The sequence below is a fragment of the Gobio gobio genome (assembly GCF_949357685.1).
Source record: "Gobio gobio genome assembly, chromosome: 12".
In the NCBI taxonomy this organism is placed as follows: domain Eukaryota; kingdom Metazoa; phylum Chordata; class Actinopteri; order Cypriniformes; family Gobionidae; genus Gobio; species Gobio gobio.
Genome location: NC_137105.1, coordinates 19,524,572 through 19,543,850, shown reverse-complemented (window position 1 = coordinate 19,543,850; position 19,279 = coordinate 19,524,572). Strand labels below are relative to the sequence as shown.

Below are 19,279 nucleotides of genomic sequence, written 5' to 3'. Positions count from 1 at the left end.
ACGGCTGAGACGAATTGTGAATTTTTGATCACTATAATCTCAGAGAGAGTTCAAATACACTACTGTTGTAAAGTTTGGAATTGCTATAGATATTTTTTAAAGGTTTGAAAGCAAAAGATACTTTTAAATCACCAAGGTAAGGTTAAACAGATCAAAAATGACAATAAGGACATTTATTGTGATACAGACATAAAGGTTCAATTATAATAGTTTTTTGCATATATTAATAATGTGCATCATTCATTATTCATTTTACTGGCTGTTTTCAACAAATTAAATGCTACCTTGCTGAAAAGTAGTATACATTTCTTTCATAAGCTTAAAAAATAGCTTAGTGTTAATTTATGCTATATGTTATAGCTATAAACTTCATTCTCCAAATTAAGATTAAACTTCATATGTAGTATAGTGACATATTGTACTTGTAATAATATGAATATGGATATGCTTATAATTATATGAAAAATAAGTTTAAACCAATGAATGCCGAAGCTGCTTGAAGATAAACCATGAGTTTTTAGAGTTTGATAAATACAGAAAAAAGGTATGCGAGTCTGTCAAGGACCGTACAGTCTCAAGTAAATTAGGCCAGATGGATGGATTCCAGTGAGATCGTTTAATCAGGCCTGGCTCTGCAAATCTTCTAAAGCTCCACAGGCCAATCTGAGCTCCTGAGCTCTGGTGATTAGGTCTGATGTGATAACAGAAGACAGAAAGTTTAATCAGCTCTGTCACTAAGGCCTGTGGGATGGCAAGAAGCCTTAGTCTGATAGACGAGAATACAGCTGCCCATTAGCCATTTAGCTCTGTGCTTGTTTCATTGACCAGATGCTAACATAAGGTCAATATTCTATACAATGATTTGCCAGATAAGCAGTAATTCTTGAAGCACAACTTCTTTGAGTGTGCTCTAAGGACTTTAAAGCTGCTATAGGATGTTATTGCTTTTAATTAGAAAAAACAAATAACCAGCATTATATGCTTATTGACTGATCAAAACCTCAAACATAAGCTTATTTTTTCAGATACAGCATCAAAGCCGTTTGCATCGGTTTGATACAGTCTACTAAGCCATTTGACCTTAGCTAACAAGATTGCACGTACATACAAACACACACACACACAGAGAGAGAGAGAGAGAGAGAGAGAGAGAGAGAAAGAGAGAGAGAGAGAGAGAGAGAAAATACTGACAAATACTAAAATACTATAACGTTCAGTTTGAACCAAAAGCAGTGTTATTGTTAACTAATACTATAACTATTACAAATATTTTTTGCTCATTGAATTAAAGATAAAATATAAGCATTAGATAAAAAACTTAAACTTATTCTATTTCAGTTATTCACCAAGGCAACATTTCTAATTTTACTAAAAAAGTACTAAAATGACTAAAACTGAAATACTAAATAGAATTAAAAAAACGAAAAAATGAAAATATAAAAAAAAAAATATTTAAAAATAAATACTATAATAGTATAAAATAACACTGTCCCAAATTATTTCATATTTATATTTATCCCTCAAACGTTTGTACTGTATTAAACCTATAAACATTACACAGATCTATAGACAGGTTAACACACTCATATAAATGAAGGGATTGTGTTCTCTAAGGAGTTCAAGTTATGTAACATACACAAATCTGAAAACATGCCGATTACATAAAAGTTCCAAATATTAAATGTCAACATTTGCCGTTATAACATCATGGCCCCGGATGTTCATTCATAACCTCTGAAAAGTGTCAATGGCTTTACTTATGGCAGTATGACTGAAGACCAAGCAGCCAGATTAAAGGATTATCAATTATCCAAAAAAGGATGGTCAGAGGATGGACTGTAATCCTAATCTGAGACTGTAAATTACACTAACATAATCCTCTAAACTCAGAGACAAGATGACTGCTGCTGAAACAAACCATCAAAGAACATTCAATAAAGAACTCATTCTAAAATTAATACTTTTTTTTTCTTTAAATAATATTCAATAAGACGTCATGTCAGTCACCATTAAAGAAAATAATATAACTGAATTTGCAATATTACACAGTTCTATGGGATACTCAATCCTGATTGGCCAATCACAACATTCTGTGCTTACACACTGTTTTTGTTTCATGTTTGCTTTTTGCTCTCAATGTTTATTGTATGATAATGGGTCGAAGGTAATGCCTCACAAAATGTAAAGATAGCCCAGTTTTCCCCAAAGACATACAGCGCAAATACATATAATAAACACAAATTTGAATCAAACCAACATTCCCTGCTCCTCTATTTACAAACTTTTCATCCACAATCACACTGTTATTTTGTCTTGTTATTTTTCCCCGCATTATCTCTTCCCCCCTTTACTTGTTTGCTCTCAGCAGGAGATGAGAGTAACTGAACTTTACAACCAAAGTCCATTACAAACCAGCATTTTAGCAAAGCCACTAAGCTTCCCACTATCAACCACCCTAAAAACAAAGTGTCCAGCTTCTATTGGAAGTCATTGCATATTCATGAAGTCAAGCACCAAGTGACATCTGGTACAGTGAAGAACCCTAATCATAAAAAATGGCATAAAACTTTATAGTTTTGACATTGTGGAGCCAGTAGTAAATCAGTATACAATGGGAGATGATTTATAATAGAAACTCACTGTGAATGGAGAATGAAAGCGGAATACCCTACCACTCCAATAATGTAGATCCTCAGGACTGGTAGAAATATGATTATAGTTACAGATTATTTTGAGATTTGTATGTGTACTGACAACTATACATTATTTAGGTGTATTCTCTTCGTTAAGATGTTGATATAGCCACTGTTCAAGAGTCAAGTAAGTTTTATTCATAGTGTTTCTTCTTTAATCCGATATCAAATTTCATACCGTATTGTCTCTCATAACTTGTAGTATAACAATCCTATAAGCAAGCTTAGTTATTAGTTTGACATTGCATAGAAGAAAATGGAAATGTTTTTTGTAGGCTTTCAAAATTCTCCCTCACCTTGCTCATCTTTCCAGGTGGACATTTTTTCTGAACGCGTCGTAAAGGCAAAACAAAATGTTTTTGTTTTCCTAATAATATATTAATATTTTTTTTTTATCATTAACATGATGGTAATTTAAAAATATAGTCGACTAGAAGTAGCATTGTTTAATCGACTAGTCGACTAGCCTCGCACATCTCAGTAGTTTTTTTTCGAATGTTCTGGCAACACTTTACAATAAGGTTGTATTAGTTAACATTCGTTAATGCATTAGTTAACATAAACTAACCATGACACCTCTGTTCAGCATTAGTAAATCTTTGTTAACGTTAGTTAATAAAAATACAACTTTTCATGGTTTGTTCATGTTAGTTCACAGTGTATTAACTATAATGTTAATAATATTTTAATAATGCATTAGTAAATAAATAAATAAATAATATAATATATTCAGTACTTCATCATATCATCGCCCTGCTCTCTAGATATCATTGTCACATGTTGGCCATTGAAAAACTGAAAATATTGGTGGCCCAGTTTCTAAGTTATACAGATACAGTATGTAAGCCCAGACATTATACATTTTGGCTTGGTAGAATAAAATAACACTCTGACTTCTTTCAATTTTACTGAACGACACATGATCAAAAGATTTTAAGACAAATCCTATAATCTTCTAGTAAGTCTACACAATGCCAGATAATTACAAATTTTAGCTTTTGTTTTTCAACAGAATGATTCCACTGCTGGGAAAAAGTAGTGATGACACCACAGTTTCCTGTCATTGGATTCAATAGGTACAGAGCAAGTGCTGAAGTGAGACCTACAGCAGCGGAGCCTTCTGTCAGATGAAAGGCTCATTTAATCCCAGCAGGTCTGCTAACTTCCTCCTTCATTAAAAGCTGCTTCCATCTATATCAACCCTATATTTCCATCTCTCTGATAAATGTATGAACATGGTACAGTATAGGCACGCTGCACTACTGTAGATCACATGTCCTTAAAGGGGCTATATGCGTTTTTCTGAAATTTAAACTCGCGACTGACACCTGTGGCCAAAAAACAGAACTGCTCTTATTTTCTGCTCGCTCTCGCAGCGGTGGTGACGTCACATCCGCAGACAGCGCGGGAAAAGACGACCCGCCAGAAAATAGGAAAAATAGGATACAGGCTTATAGGTGCACCCACTGTGAGCGGACAAGGTGTCAGTATGCTCATCAGGAGATGTTTGAGTCATAAATGGTAAAATAAAAAGGCTATTGTTACGTTTATTTTGGGGAAAAAGTTGCATATAGCCCCTTTAAGCATTTTAAAACTGGACTATTGCAGTAGTTCACTAAGGAAAGGGAGGCCTATAATATAATTGAGCATGATGTGTCAATATGATAATTGCGCCTCAAATAAAAACCTTAACAGAACATAGTGCAAGATCCAAGATACTCTAGCTCTGGACCACCAAGATCGTCTGTGTGTGTGTGTGTTTATGCTTAGTACTAAATAAATCTCCTTCCATCTTAATGAAGATGAATATTGGAAGCTTTGTCTCTAAACCCCACACATAAATCAGTGGAACACAGCATTCATCTAGCATTCAATGTGTGTGTTGCACTTTCATCTGTGCAATTAAAATGAAAAATGACAGTGAGGCTAAAACTGTGGCCCTTGTTTAACCGTGACTCGTCTCATGTCATTACCAAATAGTAACTAATTTACTAAACTTATCTTGATAGATTTAATTCGGAGATCAGAAAGCACCTGAGATCAGAAATAAATACAGGAAGCAGACTAATAAGTACTAAAAAAGGCCTAAATTAATGAGTAACTATACCACAAATGTTCATCAGCACACACAGATACACAAAGACATAAACCCATGCACATACACCAAATGAAACATGACATAATGAGAGTACGGGTTTGGCATTTAACTCCAGATCTGTAAATGAGGCTGGTATTTAGCTCCAGATGTGCTCTCATTATCCAATGAACAAACAAATATTAAGCAGGGGCTAGAAACTCTAAATGTTCTGTGTGTTTGTGTGGGAGAGATAAACTCTTGAACATAAGTTTGGTTCACAAGAGGATAAATGAGAGATGGCGATTAAATATTGCATAAGGCAAAACAATTGCCTTATTCCCCTCAGAGTGTATGTTTATCTGTCTGATTGAGTCAAGTGAATGAAGCATGTGAGTTGCCTCAGGAAGCCAAACAGACGAAGTCAACATTTGGCACACACCTACATTGCTGTGAGTGTGCTCCAAAGGAACATACACAAGGAACTCAAAAAGGTCATGCTGGATACTGCTATGAAAAACATACTTTGGGACAGCAGATCATGGTTATGTACGTACATAACTCATTTCAAGGGTTTGACTGATTATCTGTGCCAATATTAAGCATTTTTATAGTTATCGTAATTTTCTAAATCGATTTGCCTATAAAATAATTACATTTTGAAATGCGCTATTTGGCTCTGATGCAGCCACGTCTGTCAGAACCATAGACTGTAAAAAAAATATGAACGTAATGTTCGTGACGTCACCCATAGGATTCTGAAGAGCAGTTTTGAAGTCGCCGTTGCCCTTAAAGGAATAGTTCACCCAAAAATGAAAATTCTGTAATTATTTACTCGCTCTCATGTTGCTCCAAACCTGTATTAATTTCTCAAGTCACTGGGGACCAGCAACTGTTTGGTTACCCACATTCTTCAAAATAGCTTCTATTCGAAGAAACTACTAGAAGAAAAACCCTGAAAAACACATATCGGTCGACCCCTAATAATAATCAACAATTATGCTTTCCTTATAGGACGGTCAATGCCAAAATCAATCTACATACACTATCGTTTAAAAAAACTTGGGATGGGTAAGATTTCTAATGTTTCTGAAAGAAGTCTCTAATGCTCACCCAGGCTTTATTCAAAAATACAGTAAAAAAAAAAAATAATACTGTTTGTACTATTACAATTTAAAATAACTCTTTTCTATTTTAATATAATTTAAAATGCATTTTATTCGTGATGGCAAAGCTGAATTTTCAGCAGCCATAACTCCAGTCTTCAGTGTCACATCCTTCATAAATCATTATCATTAATCAATATGCTGATTTGAAAACATTCATCATCAACGTTGCGCTGCCTAATATTTTTTGTGCAAACCGTGATACTTTCTTTTAGGATTCATTGATGAATAAAATTTTCAAAAGCATTTATTTGAATTATCTGTTGTCACATTATAAATGTCTTTATGTCCCTTTTGATCAATTCTATGTTTTAATTTAATTATTTAAGGCATTAAAGTATTGTTTTAATCGTACTGGCACCAAAGTTGTGAATGGCTATGTACTGTATGTCACATCACCATGGACGTAAACATGCCGCATCAGGCCTCGTTGAGTTGGTAGAGGACACATCATATCAAACGGGACAAAAAGAAAGTACAAATCTGAAAGCTGAAAGTACAAATAAAAAAACACAGACACTTGATATGTGCATATGAAGCTGGAATCTAGGCCTATGGTGTTCAAAGCTCCACCGTGACAAGAACACTAGACCAGAATAATAAAAAAAATGATGACCCTCAACTCTGTCATAACATATTAGACTACACTTCTTAAGACCTGCTGTGTGTGCGCGTGCGTGTGTTTGCATGTGTGTGCTTGCGTGCATGTGTGCGTGTTTGCAGAGAGCAGAGTGAAAAGAGAAAGAGAGAGGGAGAGAGGGAGAGAGAGAAAAAGTAAAGAAGAAAGGCTGTGCCCACATTAATTAGGAAGCCCAGGGCTGGTCTCTCACACTCTTGATGTCTCCATCACACACAATCAAAATTGCTTTGATTTCCCAGGTCATTTGCATAATGGACCGACTCTCCCTGCATGCACAGCCCAAACAAGCAAAGAAAAAACAAACAACAAAAAGAGAAAATTAAGCAAAGAACAAAGAGTGAGCTTGTGTGTGAGAAAGAAAGACAAAAAGAGGGAAAGACAAAAACCGAAGGGCAAATTTACTGAACATGTATTTTCAGCACAAAATCTGGTGTCTTTTTCAACTAACGACCCACAATCATTCAATAGAAAGGAGCGTTATAACCACACATATCAGACAAGTGTGCTTTAGCAAAATTATGTTCAGCATAATTATGTTCAGCAAGAATTCTGCAAGGTAACAGCTAAAAAAATGACTTCCAGTAGGCATAATTGTTTTGGCAATACAACAACAAAGGCAGCACATGCAAATAAATAACACTATCAGTGCATGCAATTCATTCTTATTGAAATCTGCCAGGTATGCTGTTGTTTTAAGCTTAGTACATACTCTGCAAGAACAAAGAAATTTGTTTCGGTTTCTCGAGGTGGCAAGAACAATAGCAAAGTTCGTTCTGTCCAGTACATTCCATACTCCACGAGAAAAGCAGGTGCCGAACATCTCCGTTTCTCCGCATTAAACCTCGCCCACTTTAAAATTCTGACCAATCACACAATAGTTCTCGGACACCCACAAGAAAAAAGTTCTGCTCAGACGATGTGTCGAGAATGAGCTGCGAGAACTCCCAAACCAGGGCTGCGCAGCCCTGGGAGCGAGAACTTTTTTCTCTGTTCTTGCGGAGTATGTAGCGGCCTTTACTCATTAAACACAGATATTCTACAATGTAGAAAAAACAGTCCCTTTTCTAGTAGACAAACCATGCAAATAAACAAACGAGGGCTGAAATTCAACAGAATGACATCAGTCAACTGTGATGTTTCTGTGATCTGTATCGACAGGATTCATGACTGATGACTCATGGGAGGCGGAGTAAAAGGTCGAAAGTGTGTGACCTTTACCGACACCGTCTGACACACGACACGTTGATAATTGGTGCCAGCTAAAATCATGGGGCTTTTCATTTGTGTCAGAGACAAAGACACAAGTCTCATTTTCCCACAGCCCACATACACTAGAGAAAAAGAGAAAAGAAAGAGAATTCAAGAGAGCGAAAGAGACAGAGAAAGACAAACTGGCCCATATTACAGAATGGGTTTAACATCAGTAGTAGCCATCTCTAAGGGCTACAAATTTGGATGTGAATGGATCACATTTGTGTCAGAAACTTCTTGTCCATTGAAGAGAATTCATGCCATGCAAAAATTCATAGGATCCAGTTTTTAACAGGGGTGTAACGATAAACCAATGCCACGGTTCGGTTCACATCACGGTTTTTGAGCCATGGTTCGGTTCGGTTCAATGTTCAATGACACCAAAATGCAGGCAAATACAAGTACTGTATTTTTTTTTATCTTAGCTTGGATTGACACAACTGACAAATGCCAGAAATAGAAAAGTTAAGAACAGTTGTTCAAATCTCACAACATAACCGAAGCATATGTAACACATTATTTTAGGGCTGGGTATTGACACTAATTTCACGATTCGATTCGATATCCATTCACAAGCTTTCGATTCGATTTGATTACGATTTCGATTCGATATCGATTATTGTGGATAATCTTGAATTTAAGAATCGATATCAGTTCATGAAAGTGAGAATCGATTAAAATCGAGAAATCCATTTTTTTTTACCCAGCCCTACATTATTTAACTAACTTTGTTAGACATTACGTCTTTCACACCTATTATTGTTAAAGCTGCTGTCTGTAACTTTTTATTTGTTCAAGATTTACAAAAATTATATAATGAGAATGTACAATATGAATCCAATTTCCAAACCATGTTTTTGTCTTACCATAAATCATTATGGTACACTTATAATAACTGTTTATATTGGGACTATTTCAGGCCAGACTGGTAGGAACCGCTGCGGAGGAGCACAGTCCCTGCGTGACTCGCCATAGACATAAACAGAGAGAAGTAGCTCCGGCTGCAATGTTCTTCTGCAAGACGAATGCAGTTCTGTTTATTAAGTAGTTACGGACAGCAGCTTTAATATAATTTGACTTTTACTGAATTCTTAACATGTGTTCACGCTAGATCCTTCGAAATGATTTTTTTCACCCCTTTACCACAGCCATTCCCAATTTTTAATCAACATTTTTAGTCAATATTCCACTATTGGTCTAAACTCTTATTTGGAGTACAAATATATAAAACTTTAGTACACAGCATGACAAAAATTGTACACATGCTAGGGTACCCGTTCTCCCACATTTGAATGGAAGTGAACACAAGATCAAATGTGAAGTAGATGCATGCTCACATCTCGGATCTTCAGAGCTCCATAAAACATTTTCCACTATGTCCTTGTAGCCTAAACGAGGGCTCTCTTTGTCTCTCTTGATCAGCAATGTGCAGTTAGTCTGTTTTTATAGCACACACTTATTGAATGTGAGTATTTCAATGTGAAGTGTAGAATGAGCTCCGTTCTGAAAAATTCCCTATTATGTGACTCAGTATACAAACAAAACTATTATTCTCTAGTACACAGGGATGCATGATTGTTCTTCTAAGCTATCAGGAGAGATTGCCTGAGACTATGCCTGTTCCTACATACCAACTCATAAAAACAGCAGGCAGGTCTGAGTCCTCCGTAATGATGAACTGTATAAGGTTGTGTTCTTCTGGAAGGAAGTATTATGGGCTTAACCCCAGGACATTTGCTCATTTATATGTGTGATGTGTCTCAAAGTGGTGAGAGACAACCAGAAGAGAGGCCTCTGGAATAATTTACACCTAGGAGACAGAGACCAAACACCACAGCGAGAAACACCTGCCGCAGAAGAATCTGCCACCCTTTAGGGAAAAAATACAATATCAAAGATCTGCTCACAAGTTCATGAACCCGTAAAACATCTGATCACAATGGTGTAAAGACATTATGACTCAAAGACACAGTTACAAACACATGTACCCACAAAAAAGCATGTTATGTTACCGTGGTAACTGCTTATAAAAGCTGAAAATAAGCATATCACATAATGAGCAGCACAATAGATCAAAGTATGGCTCTGTGTGAAACGTGCATGTGTGTGTGTGTATTATTTGTGATATGAAAGGAAACGTGTGTAATCCACATTGAAAATAGCTAGGTGATATTTACACAAACACACACACATAAACACACTCTCTCTGACTTAGAATTCAATTAAAAAAAAGAAAGCTAGCACACATTTAGTACATTAGTGACATGCGAGGGTGGCATTTATTTGCCATTTGAATAACCATTTCTGAGAATAAGATGAACGTCCATTATCCTGTGAGTCAGGACGAAGATGTCAATGAAAGATAGAGTTTCTGAAGTACTGCAATGTCTGTTTGTACTTCGGTGTTGTTTTCGCAATGTCTGGTTTAACCATAATACTTAACTAAAAGTCAAATTACTAAGCACATGCAAAGAACATAAATGCAAGAGTCTGTAGAAAAGTGTGGGTTTTCATAAGAATAAAAATGATAAATGTTTGTATAACTCATTGTGTGTGAGTGTGTATGTGAGAATGAAAGGAATATTACTGCTTGCAAACAGAATGGCCGAAGAGATTTCCAATTACACTGCCTGGTTATATCACAATGACTGTGTGAAAGTGTGTGTGGAAATGCTGCATCCCCTTTAATGGAAGCAGAAGATGGAAATAGAATGAGGGGAGTTTTTGGGTGGGGTGCCATCTAATATTTGCACAAAACTGGTGTTCCACCCCATGTCACATGCACACAGTCAATAGCCTTGCTTGGCACCGAATTGTCTCTTTAGTGTGATAAAGGGTAAATATTGGCACCGGCAGAAGCTGATAATTCTCTGGTGGCTTCACTTCCCCCTAAACCGATCTTATCTACTGAACTAACACACACAAACACTCACAAACACACACACACCCATACCCATACAAACATTAGCACTGTGCTGCAAGGAGAGAACCCAGCTCAATTGAATGCGGGGGAAAGAAGATACCGAAATCCCACAAAATGCAGACAATTATCCCTACAATAAACCTTTAAATCCATCTGAACAATGAATAAAACGAATACAGATTTTAAAAATGATACAATAAATACACTAAATGAGCAGTGCGTACACAGCATCTAATGTGTTGATAACATCACATCATCTATGTGTATATATTTGCAACCACAGCTAACACCAAGAAAGAGAGAGATAACTGAATTACTTTTTCAATAAAATAAAAATATATATAGGGAAATCATGAAATAAAGACACAGTGAGAAACATGGCTACATCTATAGCATAGGGATGCATGAAGCATTGCTCACACAAAAGTCACTTGCACACCAAGCAGCTTTCTGTTGGTCAACACAGAAAATTCATGTAACCAATATGATCCAGATGCAAAATCTATAAGGGAAAATTTTTCGCCCTCACTCAAAACTCCCAATTGTGGAGATTCCCATTGAAATGTCCAGAATTATGTGGTGAAACTTCACAGAGCAACAGTAAATGTGACCACACCTTTAAGGAGCTCAGCCCTTTATGTACGAGATGTTGAGAAGAATGTTTCTTGCTTTACTGTAAATGCAAAATAAATGTTCATCGACTGACGTTATTTTAAACCTCATATAGCTTACAGCAGTCACTGCTTTCAGCAAAAATTAATAATCAAGTCATAATAACAATTAAGTGCGCTGACAATCATCACCGATTATTTTAGGGGGATGAGTAATAGACTGAAGCTCTCCTAAAGTGACTGCAGAAATCACTTTGCCACAAAAATAAATAAATAATAAAATATAAATGTTTATTTAATTGAGAAATACCCAAAGCCTACCCGTAAGTGTTTTAATTAAATTAGTTAATATTTACATTATTTCAAGTTAAAAGATTTAAAAATAAAAGAGTGTGTTTCATAGCCTTTTGCATTCAATAGCATACTCTCCAACCGTTATGAAGAATATCTTGGCATAGTTGTATGCATGTAAATCGTAATATTAACATTAATATTAAGGTATGAAAACCAGTGAATGCACAGTCTTTGGATTGGCGCAGTGTGCTAGTTTGGTGAAACAGTGGTTTTGGGTTTTGTCATTCAGGAGCCAGTGGCTATACAGTAAGTCTCTCTAGAGGAAAGCTTTAAAATTAAAACAAGATGTCTGAACAACTCTCAGCATGAAGAAGCCCCTTTCTTTTCTGAGAAAGAGAAAAAGATTTCTAGTCATTCGTAGCTAGTACAAGCACATGACACACAAACCATAAAAACAAAAAGAAAGAGAGCACCAAACATCATCCCAGAACCACAGGCAAAAAACATCTCCCTCATAAGCAATATATACTTCCCTACAAAAACTGTCTGCTTGTTCTTCTATAAAGATACAGTGCTCTCTCTTTATTCTCTAGAGTGCTGTCAGCAACATAGACCTTTCCCTCTGTGACCCCTTAAGAGCCCAGAGGAATGTTGTCCCAACCCAACCAGAGCACTGAGCAGGGGCTTTGTCATCCTGTCATTTTGCTCAGAAATGAAGGGTATTTTGCCTTCCAACATCAGTTCAGCATTCATGCGATGAAACACAAAAATTGATGGATAATTAGAACATTGGTTTGCAACCCACAGTGCACTACAGGAATCTTGTTATTTATATTTAAATCAATAAACCACATCTCACCCAACTGTAAACTTCATACTTAATGTTTAAAAATATGAATATATTTTTGATCCTAATAATAAAGCTGTCCATAGTAAGAGACAATGGTAACAGTTATCTGCTGTAGATGGAGCTGAAAATGCAAATATGGAATTCTGTGCCTGGGCTAACTACTAGTCTTGACAGACATTCTCATGCTTCAAGGGTTCACTCAGTTGAAGCCATCAACACTGTGAATTTATCCAGAGAAATCATTTTACTACTGAGAAAGAATTACTTCAGACATGTCACTGCATGCAGCCTTGGGAAAGCACAGCTAAAGACAAAATGTGAATAAACTTCCAATTCTAATTACCATATTGCATCCTGATGTTCTACTTTCACTGTTCCTGTACCTTGCATGGTGATTCTCATTACTGTAATACAGTGATTTCTTTTGGAGGTGTCCTGGGGCTTCACAAGACAATAATAAGCCCTTGACTCCTGCGGAAGACTGGCGGACGACTATTTTAAACAAATTGGTAGCAACATTTGTGCTGTATTAAACATAGTCTTCCTGTATTATCCATGCAGGAATATAGAATAATCTAAACAAAAATGACTATATATGTTTTTTCCAATATAAGTTTGTAGAGCTGCAGTAAGATGTAATTATGGAAAAACAAGTTCACATCAACATTTACCAGTGTTCATCGGGTGAGGCCCTGAGGTCATGTTTGACCTGCCCCAGTGCAGTTCAACCCAAGCGGCAACCTCCCGCAGCCAATACGGAAGTGACTTAAAGGGATAGTTCACCCAAAAACGAAAATTTGATGTTTTTCTGCTTACCCCTAAGGCATCCAAGATGTAGGTGTCTTCGTTTCTTCAGTAGAACATAAATGAAGATATTTAACTCCAACCGTTGTTGTGTGTCACTCATATAATGCTTGTCAATGGAGACTAATTCTATTAGAGTAAAAAAAACATGGACAGACAACTTCAAATTAAACCCCGCGGCTCGTGACGACACATTGATGTCTTAAGACATGAAACGATCGGTTTCTGAGAGAAACCGAACGGTATATGCAAATATATCACCTCATATCAGATGAACGCTTCAGCTCTGCAGACTAGGGCTGCTCGATTATGGAAAAAATCATAATCACGATTATTTTGGTCAATATTGAAATCACGATTATGTAACGATTATTTCACATGACTTTGGGAATGTGTTGTATTTATTAAAAATACACCTTTCAACAATTCAATTGAAATTGTAACATTTGTTGTACTTTTTGAACTATTAAAATAAATAATATAACATATTCAAATCAAAGTATAAAAGTATTCACGTAAAAATGATAACCACAAATAAATAAGATCAACAATATGGTTCGGCTATGCTTTTCATGTACGTCTAACATTAGTTTTCAGGTACAGAAATGTATCAAATGTAAAATAACATTGCATATTTGAGTGCATAAATTAAAGATTAATCCTATTAAACTTACAAAAGCTATTCAATCAAGAGCGGTGAGTGATGTCCTTGTCTTTTGTTGTTTGACATTAAACAGACAGCAGTAAAGGCTACTGCCCCTTTAAGACCTCGCGTCTTCTTTATCGACTGTATAAAGTTCACTTAAGGCATATACAGACTATGTCTGCTAGGATACTCATCAAGATGGACATGTTGACATACGTTTTGTGTGAGTTTGTCCGTTTAAGAGCAAGACTTGAAAGAGAACTCAATATTTGCGCGCTGAGAGACGTGTGCGCGCTCTCGGATGACACAGAGACACATTTTCTCACAGCGCGCGCGGCTTCTCATTCTAAACCTAAACCCTAAAGCACTAAACCCGGGTGATGACGGTGAAAACGACTGGTCATATTCGAAAATATGGCAGCACTCGCAATCTCGCATGTATTGAACAAAGTTTACAAAGAGAGAATTATTTGAAAAATATGAAGGAAAAAAAGGACGTTTACACGGCTCCCCTGCTCTCGTCAGTTTTTGTTTCTTTATTAGATTGTCATAGGTCACTCTGTTTAATTTTCAAGTGGTTAAACAAATTCGTGGTGTTCCCTTGCGTTGCAGCCACTGCCATGTAGCAAATCTTAGCATGTTTCTGCTCGTCGTCTGATTCCTCGAAGCCAAACTGTTCCCAGACAACGGAGTTGGTTTTGCCTTTTTTGCTCACCAAACGCTGCTGTAACTGCCCTCCTTCTGCCATCTTTACTCGCGCCGAGTTTTTAAATTCCAGCGGATGATATGCACACGAGTCTCGAGACTCACGACCTGAGAGAGATTTGTGGGTTCGAGAGGGGCGGATGTGCGCGTGCGCGTTTCATTCAGAACGCAAGGCAAAATAATCGTTTTTTCTCGATTGTACTATTTTGGTGATCGTTGGGAGGCAAAATCGAAATCGAAATCGAAATTCGATTAATTGCACAGCCCTACTGCAGACTGCCATCACTTCCCGTGTGTGAGGTCAAAATTCTGGCTGGGTCATAGATATATACATAGATGCCTCATTCGAGCGATCCACGCCATGATCCACGCAGGCATTAATGAGGTATCTATGTATATATCTATAGAATATGTACATAGAATTCGACCCCATCGACAAGCATTATATGAGTGACACACAGCAATGGTTGGAGTTAAAAATCTTCATTTTTGTTCTACTGAAGAAACGAAGACACCTACATCTTGGATGCCTTAGGGGTAAGCAGAAAAACATCACATTTTCGTTTTTGGGTGAACTATCCCTTTAAACTGCAATTCATCGACTGGCCGCTAGGGACATGCTCCAGAAGGGAGCAGAATCTCATTGAGCCCAATGTTAAAATGCCCAACTTTACAGCAGAAAAAAACATGTTTACAGCCTGGTACAAATTGTGGATGTGGTCTATACAGCTAATTTTGGGGTGAATTTTTTTATAACTCATTCGTTTACATTATATAAAGCCTTGAAGTTCTGCATAATTAAGGGAATGGCCACTTTGAGTGACATGGGGATAGCCATGTATCTGCTGTCTGTTAGTCTGTTAGTTAATATAAATATTAACACATTACATTCAAATAATAGACTGTTCTCCTAAACCGCTTGTCTTTAAAGTAAATATTGCGGCATAATTAGGAATTCTTTATTCGAGCCATGTAAACAATCAAATAAAAAATAACAAATTGAAAGCTACAGAAATAATAGCCTAAATTAAAATGTTCCAGGAAGTTACCTATAACAGCATCCTCTATGGGAAACTATTCCATAGTTATTTTATGTTCCACTGATGTGTAATGGAAAAAAAAACTCTAACATCTCCCTGATTTGATCCAGATCCAGAGCATTACATTTAAAAAGATAAAACAATGACTCAAGATGAGATAGGGACAGACACTCAAACAAATGCACCAAGACATGTGGATGAAGCAGTCAAAAGGTCTGGATTCCTTCTTTACCCTGCCTGTTTTAAAGAAGACTAATGTCTGCTTTCTGCTGAGCTCTTCAAACCCTATCAGTCAAAGAGGAGAGACAAAGAGTGAAAGTACAAAGACACACACAGACAAATCACACGCTTACAAAAACACACACATTCACAGCAGGGACCATCAACCGAAAATACTTTTATTTTGCATCGTCTTTTAATCCAAATAAGAAGAAAAAAAGTCTACACATTCATTTCTAATGGCTGCTTAGGCAGGTAGTTTCTTCTCCACTCAGCCTTTATTAACAATCAGAACTGTGGGCTTAATGGGCTTCATGCACACTCTCTTCCGCATTCCAAGTCAGCCAGCTAGGTCACTTCCGGTGCGCGTAGCGTCAATAGCAGCTATGGCGTTTTTCACCCGGTCGCTTCAAGATCTACCTAGGATGACGGTCAACGACGTGAGTCGAATAATCCAAACACTGTGTCATACATCGACAACAAAGAAGGAGAAGGGCTTCAAGCTATACGTTTCAAGCTACATTCATAATTATGAAGGTAAGATTTAACGTTAGACGTGTAGTGTTTATATTCCCTTAGCATGCATGCTATGTAACGCTAGCGCAGTAAGTGAAAATTGTATGTGTCTGTCTCGGTCTGTCTAATATTGTGTGTCAATCACGTACATTTTCCTAACGCCATTGTCAATCTCAGTTTCAAACAAGGATTCAAACACAGGAGAGGTAACCATTAGGGCTGAGTGCTACCGATCAATGAGGAAAAGCCAAAAGCCTCACAGCTTGAGTGTAAGGGAAAGTTATCCTGCAGGTTCAGAGCAGGCTAGTTTATGAGACAGGTTCCGTTCGTCAGATCAAGTTTCTGTGAATCATCGCATGTGATTCTGCTAAAAGCTATTTTAAATACATATTTTGATTCATATACCATCAATAACACTGGTGTGTTAGAATATTTATCAATATTTAAATATGTACGCTAAGCACTGGGATTCACAGAAACTGAGTTCTGTTTTGTTACGTCTTTGACACACGTTCTGTGTCCCTTGTTATTTAAATGAGTAGAGTGAGAATAATAACAATAATAATAAATAATAATTTGGCTACAATTTTTACCTCCCCCAAATTTAGTTGTTTTTTTTATTTTGCTTTGTAAACATTCTCACTGTACTCATCCATTCTCCTTTTAAAAAACTGTACTTTTATTCTATTGTAACATATTTTTGTATTTTCACAGATTGTGTTTAGGGATGCCCGTCCTGTACAGCTAGAAAGCTGCCAGTGTAGCTGTGTGGCAGGTACAGCTTTGTGTAATCATGTTGCAGCTCTGTTGTACCAGACTGCACATTATTGCCAGCTGAGTATCACCTCTGTTCCCCCAACACACAGCTGCACAGAGACTGAACAAAAGTGGCATAAGCCAAGAACCATGGTAACGTTTCTAAAAGAGTACTTTGATTAAATTGATGAAAATGTGTGTTTATTGATATCCTTTTTTGTTTACATGCAGGGTGTTAAACCTGGTCTGGTCAATGACATGGTGATTCTTTCAGCCAGACCCAAGGAACGAAAACTGGTAGAAGGCATCAGGTTAGTACTGTTGATATTATCATAAGTTGGCTTGAACTTCTTCCTACTCATTTTTGAACATGGGAAATAGTTTTTACTGTTATGTACAATAATTTTGGAAGCTTGTACTGAGAAGTCCATGTACTTACTTATTTGTTATTTTAATTGTATTGTATATATGTAGGTTTGTATGCTTTATGTATATTCATTTTTTTTTCATGTTCAAATAAATAAACTAAACAATAAACAATCATTAAAGACTTTTTCTGTAGTAATCATATCAGTGAGACCTCAGATAAAGTAATCGTGTGATACATTGCATTTCAACATTCATTGTTAGCATTTTATGCTCTCAGTTGTTCAAGCAAGAAAGTCAAAAACATCCCTTCAGACTTTTTAACATAAAAATCATTAATTTATATTAATTTAGTTTGTTGGTACAACTTATGTATAACTAACTTAATGGCTCTTTTTTTTTGTCTTTTCCATAGGAGCAACTTGTATAAGGGTGTCAGTTCACCTCTGCCTGAACTTTCCACACTCAGGGTGGATGAAGTGTACCGTGATCTTCCAAGTAATGTGGCTCCGCTAATAACAACTATGGCTATGGACATTAATGTTCCTCTGGTTGACTCTGCATTTGGAAAAGTGCAAGAAGGAAGCGTGCTATCTTATCACATGCCAGCAAAGAGAGTGCCGAAAACATGTCCACACACAGATGCTCCTTCTCTCCCACAGCTCCCACTTCATGGTTACAGGCTGGGGCCCTCTACCTGCTCTTTTGTCTGCACTGAACATCAGCAGCACCACATGATGTCCCTGGAAACAACATTAGAGACAGCACACAAAATTGCCTATGGTACAAAAGAGCAGAGTTCCTGCATTGAGTGGCACCAACTAAGGCGGCCCCGCATCACCTCCTCCAAATTCTGAGAGGTCTGTCACACCAGGGCACAGAGCTCTGCTGAAAATCTGGCAAAAAGGCTTCTGAGACCTAGCCATCAGACTGCAGACATGCGGAGGGGGCTTGACATGGAACCTGCAGCAGTAGAGGAATACTGCAGAGCAAGGGAGGTTAACCACTATCCCTGTGGCTTCCTTATCCACCCTGACGCACCCTGGATAGGGTCATCACCTGATGGCATTGTGTATGATCCAAAGGGACAGTCTGTGTTTGGCCTTGTTGAAATTAAATGCCCCAATGTAGCAAGCTATGTTGACTGCCCATATATTAAGATCAGTGAGGGTAGACACACATTGAGAAAATCGCATGCATACTTTTGGCAGATCCAGGGCCAGATGTTGATTTCTGGTTTGGACTGGTGTGACTTTGTTGTCTACGCACAGGAAGACATGTTTATTCAGAGGATTCCCAGAGACATTGAAATGACCAAAACAATGAAAGAAAAAATAGACCATTTCTTTTTTTATTGCTACCTCCATGCTTACCTAGATAATTAGGCTATTAACATCTATCACACTTTAACAACCTTCTGTAAATATTTCTCTTACTGTCAGTTCTAATTATTTCATATATATTTGTACATATGTTTGGTTCAAGTTTTATTGTTCATTTTTAGAAATCTATACACAACTGGAACTGATACATATTTTTGTCCATTCCCGGGTTTGGGTGTTTGTTTTTTACACCTTCAGTTTCTGACACATCAATGAGAGGCATGTAATGTATATTATATTTCATAGTACTGAAAATATTGTAGTGTGTGTATATATTATTAATTCATTAAATTACATGTTCCTTCCTATGAATGTTATTTTGTTGTTGTTTTTTTAGGTAATG

General features: G+C 36.9%; 2 protein-coding genes across 6 annotated transcripts in view; one reads left to right on the top strand and one right to left on the bottom strand.

Annotated features, from left to right (window-relative positions):
* sash1a (SAM and SH3 domain containing 1a) overlaps positions 1 to 19,279 on the bottom strand; it is a 288,936-nt gene that overhangs the window by 227,132 nt on the left and 42,525 nt on the right. The window lies entirely within an intron of this gene.
* LOC307135391 (uncharacterized protein) lies at positions 16,272 to 19,253 on the top strand. The gene is made up of 4 exons (XM_079831789.1): positions 16,272 to 16,453; positions 17,147 to 17,341; positions 17,420 to 17,499; positions 17,970 to 19,253. The coding sequence occupies exons 1-4, from the start codon at positions 16,448 to 16,450 to the stop codon at positions 18,409 to 18,411; spliced, it is 723 nt and encodes a 240-aa protein (XP_079687915.1). The 5' UTR covers positions 16,272 to 16,447; the 3' UTR covers positions 18,412 to 19,253.

Coding starts and splice junctions, on each gene's coding strand:
- LOC307135391 (XM_079831789.1), top strand. Junction 17,342..17,419: donor GGCATAAGCCAAGAACCATG/GTAACGTTTCTA, acceptor GTTTACATGCAG/GGTGTTAAACCTGGTCTGGT. Junction 17,500..17,969: donor AAACTGGTAGAAGGCATCAG/GTTAGTACTGTT, acceptor TCTTTTCCATAG/GAGCAACTTGTATAAGGGTG.